This window comes from Tachypleus tridentatus, chromosome 1 (assembly GCF_004210375.1).
Source record: "Tachypleus tridentatus isolate NWPU-2018 chromosome 1, ASM421037v1, whole genome shotgun sequence".
NCBI classification, from domain to species: Eukaryota; Metazoa; Arthropoda; class Merostomata; order Xiphosura; family Limulidae; genus Tachypleus; species Tachypleus tridentatus.
Window position 1 is genome coordinate 181,816,557 of NC_134825.1, and position 16,721 is coordinate 181,833,277.

At 28.8% G+C, this 16,721-nt stretch overlaps 1 protein-coding gene across 6 annotated transcripts in view; it reads right to left on the bottom strand.

Annotated features, from left to right (window-relative positions):
* Positions 1 to 1,102: 1,102 nt before the first annotated feature.
* Positions 1,103 to 16,721, bottom strand: part of LOC143231820 (CCR4-NOT transcription complex subunit 4-like) — a 68,893-nt gene continuing 53,274 nt past the window's right edge. For 2 of the 6 annotated variants that reach the window (XM_076466502.1, XM_076466505.1), the window contains exons 16-20: positions 13,757 to 13,886; positions 7,781 to 7,870; positions 5,405 to 5,521; positions 4,649 to 4,717; positions 1,103 to 1,439 (exon numbers count right to left, since the gene is read on the bottom strand). In XM_076466502.1, the coding sequence (XP_076322617.1) occupies positions 1,432 to 1,439; positions 4,649 to 4,717; positions 5,405 to 5,521; positions 7,781 to 7,870; positions 13,757 to 13,886 (414 nt within the window). In that variant the 3' untranslated portion in view covers positions 1,103 to 1,431. Of the gene's footprint in view, positions 1,440 to 4,648; positions 4,721 to 5,404; positions 5,522 to 7,780; positions 7,871 to 13,756; positions 13,887 to 16,721 lie in introns of all 6 variants that reach the window. The other 4 variants (XM_076466484.1, XM_076466494.1, XM_076466515.1 and 1 more) reach the window with 2 other exon arrangements.

The window sequence follows — 16,721 nt, forward strand, 5'->3', positions numbered from 1 at the left end:
TTACATTGTTTTCCCACAATCCACCATCCCTAAAGACTATTACATTTTAAGTTTAATTTCTATAGGTTATGACAATGGTTGCAAAACTCAATGGGAAAAACATTTTAGGAGCAAAAGTGTCAAAGGTTACTTTATTTCAGAAGACTTTTATTTCACTAACAGCAAATATTAACATAACAGTTAATGTGATACTTAGTTTTCATTGTTTTTTTACCAATTTTTTTATGTCCAAGCCAAATCAAATACTTAATTACAAGAATAAGATAAATTCATTTTCTTCAACCACAAGTATTTAGTTTGTTTATCTTGTAGATGGTAAGATAAATATGTTTGCGAATTTAAACAGACACAAAACTTAAAACACTCTTTCTAAGATTCCTGAAATGCACAACAATATCTTATTCAATAAGTAATATAAACTTATTGGGCATCCTTTAAAATGGATTGTATATTTGGTTTCATTAATTTTACAGATTTTAGACTTAATGGAGAATTCTAAAGATGATATAAAAGCTGCTGCCAAAAAAACTATAGATATCATTACATGGAAACCTTGAGATTTTCTGTAAAAAATAGTGAAGATGATTGGATGGAAACTTTTGATAATGTGGTGTTTACTGTAAGAAACGGTGTATATGATTACATGGAAACCTTTAAATTAGAGATTTACTGTAAAAGAGCTTTATGTGATTACATGGAAACCTTTAAATTAGAGATTTACCATAAAAGAGCTTTACGCGATTGCATGGAAACCTTTAAATTAGAGATTTACTGTAAAAGAGCTTTATGTGATTACATGGAAACCTTTAAATTAGAGATTTACTGTAAAAGAGCTTTATGTGATTACATGGAAACCTTTAAATTAGAGATTTACCATAAAAGAGCTTTATGCGATTGCATGGAAACCTTTAAATTAGAGATTTACTGTAAAAGAGCTTTATGTGATTACATGGAAACCTTTAAATTAGAGATTTACTGTAAAAGAGCTTTATGTGATTACATGGAAACCTTTAAATTGCAGATTTACTGCCCAAACAAGTGTAGATATATTTATATGGAACTAATTTGATGTCTTTCAGTTATTGTAAATATGACACGTCAGTTGATTTAATTAGTTTTAATTTAATAATATGGTTCATAGTTTGTAATACATCCTATCACATGAATAAAGTATCTGATGTGAACTTCACAGATGGAAAGAAGCAAGTACCATATCCAATGACACCAGCTAGCTACTATTAGCACTGACAGAACCGTCTATAACTTAGTTAACTTCATGCTGTGTGAGTGGTCACTAAAGGAAAAGAAAGAAAAGGTTTGTGGGAACTTGCCCCAATGTGGTACATAACCATCAATTTACTGGACACTGGCTGTATACAGCTTCCTGTATTCATTTCTTGTAGTCCTTCATATCAGGCTTCTGTTGAAAATCTATATATCTAAACAACAGAGAAAACAGTTCATAAACTGATATTTTACTCACAGTGCAAACTCACACATTCTAAAAACACCAGAAAATCTTCTCAGTATTAACTAGGAAACAAACTGAATTTATTGTATGTTCCTTTGGGATACACAGTAAACCAACTGTATGTTACATAGGGATACTGTCACTAAACCACCTGTATCTTACATAGGGATACACAGCCAGTAAACTAACTGTATGTTACATAGGGATACTGTCACGAAACCACCTGTATCTTACATAGGGATACACAGCCAGTAAACTAACTGTATGTTACATAGGGATACTGTCACTAAACCACCTGTATCTTACATAGGGATACACAGCCAGTAAACTAACTGTATGTTACATAGGGATACTGTCACTAAACCAACTGTATGTCATTTTATTAATGAAAACCATAAACATTCACATTATTAGTTGAACTTCAAATTACAGTTTATACACTCATAGATATATTATATATTGTGAAAGTTTCTAAAATACTAGGGAGGTGTTACTATTAGTTAACATTTCTCTAGTTACTGTATACACGAGGAAGGTTTTAGTATTAGTTAACATTTCTTTAGTTACTATATACACTAGGAAGGTTTTAGTATTAGTTAACATTTCTTTAGTTACTATATACACTAGGAAGGTTTTAATATTAGTTAACATTTCTTTAGTTACTATATACACTAGGAAGGTTTTAGTATTAGTTAACATTTCTTTAGTTACTGTATACACTAGGAAGGTTTTAGTATTAGTTAACATTTCTTTAGTTACTATAAACACTAGGAAGGTTTTAGTATTAGTTAACATTACTCTAGTTACTATATACACTAGGAAGGTTTTAGTATTAGTTAACATTTCTCTAGTTACTATATACACTAGGAAGGTTTTAGTATTAGTTAACATTTCTTTAGTTACTGTATACACTAGTAAGGTTTTAGTATTAGTTAACATTTCTCTAGTTACTATATACACTAGGAAGGTTTTAGTATTAGTTAACATTTCTTTAGTTACTGTATACACTAGTAAGGTTTTAGTATTAGTTAACATTTCTTTAGTTACTATATACACTAGGAATGTTTTAGTATTAGTTAACATTTCTTTAGTTACTGTATACACTAGGAAGGTTTTAGTATTTGTTAACATTTCTCTAGTTACTATATACACTAGGAATGTTTTAGTATTAGTTAACATTTCTTTAGTTACTATATACACTAGGAAGGTTTTAGTATTAGTTAACATTTCTTTAGTTACTATATACACTATAAAGGTTTTAGTATTAGTTAACATTTCTCAAGTTACTATATACACTATAAAGGTTTTAGTATTAGTTAACATTTCTTTAGTTACTGTATACACTAGGAAGGTTTTAGTATTAGTTAACATTTCTTTAGTTACTGTATACACTAGGAAGGTTTTAGTATTAGTTAACATTTCTTTAGTTACTGTATACACTAGGAAGGTTTTAGTATTAGTTAACATTTCTTTAGTTACTATATACACTAGTAAGGTTTTAGTATTAGTTAACATTTCTTTAGTTACTGTATACACTAGTAAGGTTTTAGTATTAGTTAACATTTCTTTAGTTACTGTATACACTAGTAAGGTTTTAGTATTAGTTAACATTTCTTTAGTTACTATATACACTAGTAAGGTTTTAGTATTAGTTAACATTTCTTTAGTTACTATATACACTAGGAAGGTTTTAGTATTAGTTAACATTTCTTTAGTTACTATATACACTAGTAAGGTTTTAGTATTAGTTAACATTCCTCTAGTTACTGTATACACTAGGAAGGTTTTAGTATTAGTTAACATTTCTCTAGTTACTATATACACTAGTAAGGTTTTAGTATTAGTTAACATTTCTTTAGTTACTGTATACACTAGTAAGGTTTTAGTATTAGTTAACATTTCTTTAGTTACTGTATACACTATAAAGGTTTTAGTATTAGTTAACATTTCTTTAGTTACTATATACACTAGTAAGGTTTTAGTATTAGTTAACATTTCTTTAGTTACTATATACACTAGTAAGGTTTTAGTATTAGTTAACATTTCTTTAGTTACTATATACACTAGGAAGGTTTTAGTATTAATTTAATATTTTCTCTTCTTGCGACAAACTATAAAATTGTGGACTTTTGCTCTACAATTATGCCATGTACAAAATAAGTAACAAAAGTTAGTTTTTAGTCATAATAGTCTTAATGACTTGTTGATGTTATTGGTTGTTTTAATAATAGTATTTGAGAACTTCTTTCGTATTGGTTCAAAGTATGTTTTCTCCAAAAATGTGTTTGGGATGTGTTGTGTTGGAACATTTATTATTTAATGTAAATGTGACAATATTTTCATTTCACAATACAGCTACACAGTAAAACTAACAACTGTTAATCCTATCTGTAATCCAATGAAATGATAAACAAGGTTTATGTAATATGTGAAACTTGCTATAGACAAGGCCCTTCACCCAATACCATACTTCTTCACAAATTCAGTTTAACTAAACTTCTGGGAAGCCTCACCAGAGAAAATGTTCACCAACAAAAGTAGAAATTAAATAGTAATAGGACAAGTAAAGACGTGTTATAAACTTGCATTTCAACATAACAAAATAAGTACTTACAAACAACATGGGTGCTCAAGTGTTCAAACAATATATTTTAATTATTCTATGTTTATTTAATAACTTTTCATACATCTAATTAAAGCTGTGTATTACATTAATTAAAAGGTTAGTTTCGAGTTTTGGTTGCTTGCTACTTAAAGTGTTACAATGATGTAACATTACACCAAATATGGTCGAACAGTTCATGAATAACACAGTACTCAACAAGTATTTTCATTCTCATAATAACTGGTCATGTTACTGAACTGGTTATTAACTGACTCATATTAATGTTGTAAACAAATGGATTTCTAAAGAAAAAACTGCATTTGTCATTTGTTTTTTCAGTCAGTCAGTCTTCCAGTTCTGAATATACATTTCAACTGTTTTAAATGTTTTTGAAAATCCCATAAAAGGAAATAAAACACAGCTTTCACTTCACATTTGTTGAATGGAGGTATCTCATTAACAATCAAACTGAAATTCACTAAAAGTAAATAAAACCAAAATTACACATGTAAATCATAATAATCAGATTTTAACAATGAGCCAAACCAAACAAAACACATTGACAGACTCACTTTCAGCAAATGTCTGGGGTTCTGTTGAGGGCCAAAAGCCAGGTGGGTGAGTGATGCCTGGCCACTGTGCTGCTACACAACAGAATATAATGTACTCACATGCAGTTGGTATTCACTTTACAGAATAACTTAACTTTATCTACTGGATGTTTGGTGTACAGAAGGAATCTGAGTGAGCTCATGCCATTCTTTCCAAAAAATAAACAAACATACTATAAAACATATGGTGCCCTGAATTTATAAAGCCTGTAAAATGAGTTAAAATACTTACTGTAAAACATATGGTGCCCTGAATTTATAAAGCCTATAAAATTGGGTTAAAATACTTAGTATAAAATAACATATGGTGCCCTGAATTTATAAAGCCTATAAATTGGGTTAAAATACTTAGTATAAAATAACATATGGTGCCCTGAATTTATAAAGCCTATAAACTGGGTTAAAAGTGTCTTAAACCATTAAAGCATACAAAATTTTCACCTCCAAATCAATGAAGTACCATCAACAGTTATAAAGACTACAAATTAATAAGGATACTGTTGATACACAGAAAACACAGAATGTGGGTTAATAACATTCAATGTAGTTTTGGTTTTGTTACATAACCACAACTTTAAAACTATTCCTCCAATAATAATTTAAAGTTCCTGCATTACTTTCAAATGTTAGAACTTTTTTTATATAGAATATGGATACTCAGAAGGTACCTAAAACATGTTTGGAGCACAATCTATCAAGAACGACAACTGGACTTACCTCTGTAAGCAAACGGCATGGGGAACTGTACATGACAATTGTGATTATTTATACTTCCATCTTCTACGGTCATCTGTTGAAGGGATTTCATCCAGTGGGGTGGACTGTCTGAACGACCTAAAAAACAAGATAGCCAGCCACTGTATGGTGGAACTTAATATTCCCCCCCCCCATCACATGTTTTCTTCTTTATCTAAAAAACAAGATAGCCAGCCACTGTATGGTGGAACTTAATATCCCCCCCATCACATGTTTTCTTCTTTATCTAATAAACAAGATAGCCAGCCACTGTATGGTGGAACTTAATATTCCCCCCCCATCACATGTTTTCTTCTTTATCTAAAAACAAGATAGCCAGCCACTGTATGGTGGAACTTAATATCCCCCCCATCACATGTTTTCTTCTTTATCTAAAAACAAGATAGCCAGCCACTGTATGGTGGAACTTAATATTCCCCCCATCACATGTTTTCTTCTTTATCTAAATAACAAGATAGCCAGCCACTGTATGGTGGAACTTACTATTCCCCCCCTATCACATGTTTTCTTCTTTATCTAAAAAACAAGATAGCCAGCCACTGTGTGGTGGAACTTAATATTCCCCATCACGTTTTCTTCTTTATCTAAAAACAAGATAGCCAGCCACTGTATGATGGAACTTAATATTCCCCCATCACATTTTTCTTCTTTATCTAAAAACAAGATAGCCAGCCACTGTATGGTGGAACTTAATATTCCCCCATCACGTTTTCTTCTTTATCTAAAAAACAAGATAGCCAGCCACTGTATGATGGAACTTAATATTCCCCCCCCCATCACGTTTTCTTCTTTATCTAAAAACAAGATAGCCAGCCACTGTATGGTGGAACTTAATATTCCCCCCCATCACGTTTTCTTCTTTATCTAAAAAACAAGATAGCCAGCCACTGTATGATGGAACTTAATATTCCCCCCCCCATCACGTTTTCTTCTTTATCTAAAAAACAAGATAGCCAGCCACTGTATGGTGGAACTTAATATTCCCCCCCATCACGTTTTCTTCTTTATCTAAAAAACAAGATAGCCAGCCACTGTATGATGGAACTTAATATTCCCCCATCCGCATTTTCTTCTTTATCTAAAAAACAAGATAGCCAGCCACTGTATGGTGGAACTTAATATTCCCCCATCACGTTTTCTTCTTTATCTAAAAACAAGATAGCCAGCCACTGTATGGTGGAACTTAATATTCCCCATCACATGTTTTCTTCTTTATCTAAATAACAAGATAGCCAGCCACTGTATGGTGGAACTTACTATTCCCCCCCTATCACATGTTTTCTTCTTTATCTAAAAAACAAGATAGCCAGCCACTGTGTGGTGGAACTTAATATTCCCCCCCCATCACGTTTTCTTCTTTATCTAAAAAACAAGATAGCCAGCCACTGTATGATGGAACTTAATATTCCCCCCCCCCCATCACGTTTTCTTCTTTATCTAAAAAACAAGATAGCCAGCCACTGTATGGTGGAACTTAATATTCCCCATCACGTTTTCTTCTTTATCTAAAAAACAAGATAGCCAGCCACTGTATGGTGGAACTTAATATTCCCCTATTACCTTATTACCTCATCAAAATCACATGGGAGGTGGACATACAAGTTTGCTACATTCTGTCTGTTCCTACCAGCAAATTCAACTTGTGCATATTTATGGCAATGCTAATAAAGCTATCTGCAATTTTGAACTACAAATCAAATGGAAGATAGCCAGTTAGCAGCATTCTTATCACACACCATCCAAACTAAAAGACTGACTGTTATGCCTATAAATGCCCACAGGAATATTTTGAGGCATCTGATGGATTAAACCCCTGTTCACCAATTCAGAAATCTAGAGTTCAAACCAGGGGCTTCCCACATCCTATTTTTTTAATTATTTAGACAAATTACCATCTCCATGGTAATTAGTCATGATTTCTGTTTATTATTCATTACATTTCACTTGCAGGAACTCCAAATGTGTCAATACAAACACTGGTGCACTGGGTAAAAATAAAGAAAACATTTAATCTGATTTTTTTTCTCTCTCCACTGATGTGTTCATTTTCCTGATAATATAAGCAGTTATTCTACCTATCATTTGTTCACACATCAACACACATTTAAATACTCACTTCAAATTTAATAGGATTAGCACATTGGTCACCATGTAAGTACTACAGGAATGTTTGACTTACACATTCTTTGTATAATATCTTTGGTATAATACATGCCTTTCAAATCACAACTAATAAATATTAACAATGTGTATCTCATGCTAATGTTTGATAAACTGTAACAATACAGTATGATTCCTACATATGTAAATGAATGAGACAAGAGTAGTAACACCTACTGTCTGTGATACTTCCTGAGGACAGTATTGCAGGGTCTTCATTTACCCAGGACGGTCCATGAGGGTTCCATACAGGGTGAACTTCGTTACCTATACAGTTAAGAAATAACTATACTGTCTAACGAAATCATAACAATTAATATACATAAATAACTATACTGTCTAACGAAATCATAACAATTAATAAACATAAATAACTATACTGTCTAACGAAATCATACCAATTAATATACATAAATAACTATACTGTCTAACGAAATCATACCAATTAATATACATAAATAACTATACTGTCTAACGAAATCATACCAATTAATATACATAAATAACTATACTGTCTAACGAAATCATACCAATTAATATACATAAATAACTATACTGTCTAACGAAATCATAACAATTAATATACATAAATGACTATACTTACTGTCTAACGAAATCATAACAATTAATATACATAAATAACTATACTTACTGTCTAACGAAATCATACCAATTAATATACATAAATAACTATACTTACTGTCAAACGAAATCATACCAATTAATATACATAAATAACTATACTTACTGTCTGACGAAATCATAACAATTAATATACATAAATAACTATGCTTACTGTCTAACAAAATCATACCAATTAATATACATAAATAACTATACTTACTGTCTAACGAAATCATAACAATTAATATACATAAATAACTATACTTACTGTAACAAAATCATACCAATTAATATACATAAATAACTATACTTACTGTCTAACGAAATCATACCAATTAATATACATAAATAACTATACTTACTGTCTAACGAAATCATACCAATTAATATACATAAATAACTATACTTACTGTCTAACGAAATCATACCAATTAATATACATAAATAACTATACTTGCTGTCTAACTAAATCATACCAATTAATATACATAAATAACTATACTTACTGTCTAACGAAATCATACCAATTAATATACATAAATAACTATACTTACTGTCTAACAAAATCATACCAATTAATATACATAAATAACTATACTTACTGTCTAACGAAATCATACCAATTAATATACATAAATAACTATACTGTCTAACGAAATCATACCAATTAATATACATAAATAACTATACTTACTGTCTAACGAAATCATACCAATTAATATACATAAATAACTATACTTACTGTCTAACGAAATCATAACAATTAATATACATAAATAACTATACTGTCTAACGAAATCATAACAATTAATATACATAAATAACTATACTGTCTAACTTGAAATCATAACAATTAATATACATAAATAACTATACTGTCTAACTGAAATCATAACAATTAATATACATAAATAACTATACTGTCTAACGAAATCATAACAATTAATATACATAAATAACTATACTGTCTAGCGTAAATCATAACAATTAATATACATAAATAACTATACTGTCTAACGAAATCATAACAATTAATATACATAAATAACTATACTGTCTAACGAAATCATAACAATTAATATACATAAATAACTATACTGTCTAACGAAATCATACCAATTAATATACATAAATAACTATACTGTCTAACCTAAATCATAACAATTAATATACATAAATAACTATACTTACTGTCTAACTAAATCATAACAATTAATATACATAAATAACTATACTGTCTAACGAAATCATAACAATTAATATACATAAATAACTATACTGTAACGAAATCATAACAATTAATGTACATAAATAACTATACTGTCTAACGAAATCATACCAATTAATATACATAAATAACTATACTGTCTAACGAAATCATAACAATTAATATACATAAATGACTATACTTACTGTCTAACGAAATCATAACAATTAATATACATAAATGACTATACTTACTGTCTAACGAAATCATAACAATTAATATACATAAATAACTATACTTACTGTCTAACGAAATCATAACAATTAATATACATAAATAACTATACTTACTGTCTAACGAAATCATACCAATTAATATACATAAATAACTATACTTACTGTCAAACGAAATCATACCAATTAATATACATAAATAACTATACTTACTGTCTGACGAAATCATAACAATTAATATACATAAATAACTATGCTTACTGTCTAACAAAATCATACCAATTAATATACATAAATAACTATACTTACTGTCTAACGAAATCATAATTAATATACATAAATAACTATACTTACTGTCTGACGAAATCATACCAATTCATATACATAAATAACTATACTTACTGTCTAACGAAATCATACCAATTAATATACATAAATAACTATACTTACTGTCTAACGAAATCATACCAGTTAATATACATAAATAACTATACTTACTGTCTAACTTAAATCATACCAGTTAATATACATAAATAACTATACTTACTGTCTAACGAAATCATACCAATTAATATACATAAATAACTATACTTACTGTCTAACGAAATCATACCAATTAATATACATAAATAACTATACTGTCTAACGAAATCATACCAATTAATATACATAAATAACTATACTGTCTAACGAAATCATACCAATTAATATACATAAATAACTATACTGTCTAACGAAATCATACCAATTAATATACATAAATAACTATACTTACTGTCTAACGAAATCATACCAATTAATATACATAAATAACTATACTTACTGTCTAACGAAATCATACCAATTAATATACATAAATAACTATACTTACTGTAACGAAATCATACCAATTAATATACATAAATAACTATACTTACTGTCTAACAAAATCATACCAATTAATATACATAAATAACTATACTTACTGTCTAACAAAATCATACCAATTAATATACATAAATAACTATACTTACTGTCTAACGAAATCATACCAATTAATATACACAAGTAACTATACTTACTGTCTAACAAAATCATACCAATTAATATACACAAGTAACTATACTTACTGTCTAACAAAATCATACCAATTAATATACACAAGTAACTATACTTACTGTCTAACAAAATCATACCAATTAATATACATAAATAACTATACTGTCTAACGAAATCATAACAATTAATATACATAAATAACTATACTGTCTAACGAAATCATAACAATTAATATACATAAATAACTATACTGTCTAACTAAATCATAACAATTAATATACATAAATAACTATACTGTCTAACTAAATCATAACAATTAATATACATAAATAACTATACTGTCTAACTAAATCATAACAATTAATATACATAAATAACTATACTGTCTAACGAAATCATAACAATTAATATACATAAATAACTATACTGTCTAACGAAATCATAACAATTAATATACATAAATAACTATACTGTCTAACGAAATCATAACAATTAATATACATAAATAACTATACTGTCTAACGAAATCATAACAATTAATATACATAAATAACTATACTGTCTAACGAAATCATAACAATTAATATACATAAATAACTATACTGTCTAACGAAATCATAACAATTAATATACATAAATAACTATACTGTCTAACGAAATCATACCAATTAATATACATAAATAACTATACTGTCTAACGAAATCATACCAATTAATATACATAAATAACTATACTGTCTAACGAAATCATAACAATTAATATACATAAATAACTATACTGTCTAACGAAATCATACCAATTAATATACATAAATAACTATACTGTCTAACGAAATCATAACAATTAATATACATAAATAACTATACTTACTGTCTAACGAAATCATAACAATTAATATACATAAATAACTATACTGTCTAACGAAATCATAACAATTAATATACATAAATAACTATACTGTAACAAAATCATAACAATTAATGTACATAAATAACTATACTGTCTAACGAAATCATACCAATTAATATACATAACTATACTGTAACAAAATCATACCAATTAATATACATAAATAACTATACTGTAACAAAATCATATCAATTAATATACATAAATAACTATACTGTAACAAAATCATACCAATTAATATAATAAATAACTATACTGTCTAATGAAGTCATACCAATTTAATCAATTAATATACATAACAAATTTTTACTTTCTAACCACACCTAACAAAATGAATAATATTAGTAGAATAATTAAAATACGTTAATGAAACCTACATAATTTCTATAAACTTCTAAATAATGTTTTTTCATTATAATATCATATTTAACTATGGTTTACTCAATATAATCTTGGCCACTTTGACTGAACTTATAATCACAACAAAACAGAAAAGTGTTAACTCCACAGTTCCAAGGTACTTGTAACCTTATTATTTCCTATGATTATTTTACATTTAGCAGCTGAAGTAAAAACCTGTTAAATAGAAAACAATGTCCTCCTGACATTGGACTGCTTACAGGATACTATAACACAATAATAACAAAGAAGCATGTGTAATATAATAAGATGACAATTCCCACAGAGTTTATTTTATTTGTGAACACAGTGTGAAAGGATTTAATGGTTTGTTTACAGAACAGTGTATGCAATAAGAATTGTCTGAAGTAATAGAACAGCAAGATTATTTTTATGTTATAAACCTGTACAAAGTCTAATTGATCTGATAAACTTAACAGATACTTGTATGTTAGTTACTCTCCCAGGATGGACATTATTAATCAGTAAGTGCTAATGGACAAGTATGTCATATCACTCATAAAAGATTAATTGTTAGTTACTTTATACACAGAAGAACAATTATTTCAAGTGCTTACAATGTTACAAAATTCATAGAACTTGCTTGTCATACATGTCAAACCTCACCATAAGCCTTGTTAACTCCCTCACATGGAGAAGGAAGATAAATTACTTTTTACAACAACACAAATTATCAAATTACTATACTGGTAGACATAAAAGCAATATTTATCTGGCTTTCTTACTATGTTATTACGTGCATTAATAAAAACTAATTTCTCTTCTGAGCAATGATTTACTCAACAGGTTTCCAGTGAAAATCTGGCATTCCTCTCCAAATGACTGTCAGATTTATATAGCTTGGAATACACTTTTTCTATTGGATATAAACTTGTATTTAGAGAAGTAACTGTGTAGGCAAGATGAATGTAGTAGGAAGGGCTAATCTGGTGGTTTATTAAATATATTAATATCTCTGCAGATCAGAAAGTGGAGAGACTTAATTTATATTTTAAGTTGTCAGGGTCTTACATTTGAGTTTCTAATTCATTAACCAGAACAGACATTGCAGGCTAGGTGTGAAAAAACAAACTGACCATTACATACCTCATGACACACAAAATTGTTTAACACTTTGTTTTAAATATTTTTTTGAAATAAAACATTAAAAAGATGTCAAAATTTGAATTATAAACATGTAGAACCAATGTACATTCTTAATGAAGTTGTTTAAATTTTGAAAAGAGGTCTCAAACTTCACAACATGCTATCTTTAACCTGTTTGTAACAAAAAGGTTATAATTCTTTTCCCACAAATTAAAATACTTACTTCAGTGGGAGCTCCAAGTTTTAAAATATTCTGACCAAAACAGGATCACAAAAAGGTTTTATAAAATTAATATGAAAAACATAAAAGGCATAGATATAAACTTGATTTCTCAAATTCCTTATTATTAAACAATGTTCAATTACTCTACATTAGAAACTCTAAACTTACCTGAACAAGAGAAGGAATAGTTAATATTTTTAATTTCACCTTAGATCCTAAATCCTGAAAGTATGAATATTTAGCTGTAACTTCGTGATTTAGATTGATGGTTAGATTTCACATCCTTGTCAATGGCTAGACAAGGTAAAACAATACATCTAATTTTTTGCATTGTATACTAATGTTGGGATTCCCCAAAACATAGATATGAAAATATAACAACATCTAACAGCAGTCTACACTATTATCTTACCTTTAGGATTTTGGAGGACTGTAGGAGTTGGTACTGTCTGAGTAGTTGGAGGTCCAAAACTAATGTTGATATTTGGGAATAGAGAGCGTAAACTTTCTTGCCAGTCTTTCATGACAAAAGCATTACCAAACTGTAATTTTTCAACAAAAGATAACATATTACTTAACTCTCTCTACACAGACTTGGTCAATACGACCAACAACGTAACCACCTTGTACATGTTTCAAGTCAGTATAGTATTAATATACAAAGTGTATCTTCAGAAAATCTAACAGTCTTTCAGTAAACAAGTTATTACATACAAAAATCAGATGTTTTAATGAAGTACTTTTAATAGATTAAAAAGAGATTTGAATAAAGTGTATGACTGTAAAATGATTTTCATGTTAAGACTTAAATTGCTTTTGTTCATCTCAGAAATCTCAAATTTAATCTGCATAATTTCAAAGTTTTTTCATCAATAAATCTTTATCTGTTATTTTCTTTACCTTACTCTATTAATGGTCAATTTGATCAAACATGTAACAACCAAAAATAGTTGATAAAACCTAAATTACTCTTTTTCTTTCTAGAATGACTTCAAACTATAACATGAAACTACACTTGTTTATCCGAAGTGGCTTTACATTTGAAACAGTATAGTTCTATTCATATTTAAATTAATTTTTACTGTCTTTTGACTGCCCTTTAAGCCATTACAAGTTTTAAATCTGAAGAAACATGGCTCACATTAGTTATCAAATTACTTTACACACAAGCTGCTCACATCCACGTTTATTGAAAATTTTATTATTTCTTGATGACAAGAAGCCACTTGAAATAAATATGTATCTCAGATAAGGAGAAAATGTTTCGACCTTCCTAGGTCAACTTAAAGATAAGAGAGAGAGAGTTTGAATGTGACTGACAGACATCTTAGTACAAGAGTATAAATGGGTACGAGATTGTAGGGAGCATTGCAGGTGGATGTCAGGCTATTAATTAGTATAGGTATAAACATGTTTCTTTATATTGGTTTAATTTTGGTTTTAGTTGTTGTATAAGTAGGGCTCCTTTGATTTTGTGTTTGTTTATATGTTTCCCTATTTAATAGCTGGTTGTTTTCTATGGTTATGTTACATTTACTCCAAATCAAATAAACTTGATTAATTTCTTTACTTATTGAAATTAATATTTATATTTACTGTTCATTAAAGTATCAAATCCTGACCAGGCAGATATTCAACTCTATGCCTCTCAAAGTTTAATAAATTATAATTTTATATGATCCTGGTTGTTATAGTCATTACAAATTGACATAAAACATCTCATTAAAGCCTGCAAGTTCAATGTTCACGTAGACCAGCATTAAAAACATTAGTGTAAGCATTAGTTTCTACAACCTTAATAAACAAATTCATCTGAGAGTTTTAACATCATTTTCATGTATTAATGATTGTGTGTGTGTGTGTGTGTGTGTGTGCGTGCTCGTGCATGCAGTGTTAATCTGTATAATACATGCAATGGGGTTTACACAGCATTAATCTGTGTAATACGTGTACTGACCAATGAGGTTGTATACAGCATTAATCTGTGTAATACGTGTACTAATCAATGTGGTTTACACAACATTAATCTGTATTACACATGTACTGATCAATGTGGTTTACACAACATTAATCTGTGTAATACATGTACTGATCAATGTGGTTTACACAACATTAATCTGTATTACACATGTACTGATCAATGTGGTTTACACAACATTAATCTGTATTACACATGTACTGATCAATGTGGTTTACACAACATTAATCTGTATTACACATGTACTGATCAATGTGGTTTACACAACATTAATCTGTATTACACATGTACTGATCAATGTGGTTTACACAACATTAATCTGTGTAATACATGTACTGATCAATGTGGTTTACACAACATTAATCTGTGTAATACATGTACTGATCAATGTGGTTTACACAACATTAATCTGTGTAATACATGTACTGATCAATGTGGTTTACACAACATTAATCTGTGTAATACATGTACTGATCAATGTGGTTTACACAACATTAATCTGTATTACACATGTACTGATCAATGTGGTTTACACAACATTAATCTGTGTAATACATGTACTGATCAATGTGGTTTACACAACATTAATCTGTATTACACATGTACTGATCAATGTGGTTTACACAACATTAATCTGTGTAATACATGTACTGATCAATGTGGTTTACACAACATTAATCTGTGTAATACATGTACTGATCAATGTGGTTTACACAACATTAATCTGTAATACGTGTACTAATCAATGTGGTTTACACAACATTAATCTGTGTAATACATGTACTGATCAATGTGGTTTACACAACATTAATCTGTAATACGTGTACTAATCAATGTGGTTTACACAACATTAATCTCTATTATACATGTACTGACCAATGGGGTTGTACACAGCATTAATCTGTGTAATACGTGTACTGACCAATGGGGTTTACACAGCATTAATCTGTATTATACATGTACTGATCAATGGGGTTGTACACAGCATTAATCTGTGTAATACATGTACTAATCAATGGGGTTTACACAACGTACATCTTTCTAGATGGTAAACCACAGTGTACGTCTTTCTAGAAGTGTTTTTTTCTACATGAAGGAATAAAATCAGATCATAAATTTCACACTTTTTTTAATACAAAACATACATAGAAATAACCACGTTCTTGAAAGAATGTATGCTCTCCTCAGCTGTGACTTGGAAATCAATATTTTAATAAGATGACAAATTATTCTGATGTAAACTAGCAGAATTCGAAAAAATTTATACTAAACATAACAAACTAAACAGGTAAAACTCGGTATGTACAATGTAACACAAGTTACTGATTAAAACCAATGGTGAAATGTTGGATAAAAGTTGATTTGTTTCAACTATCCAATTCATGTATTTTCTTTATGG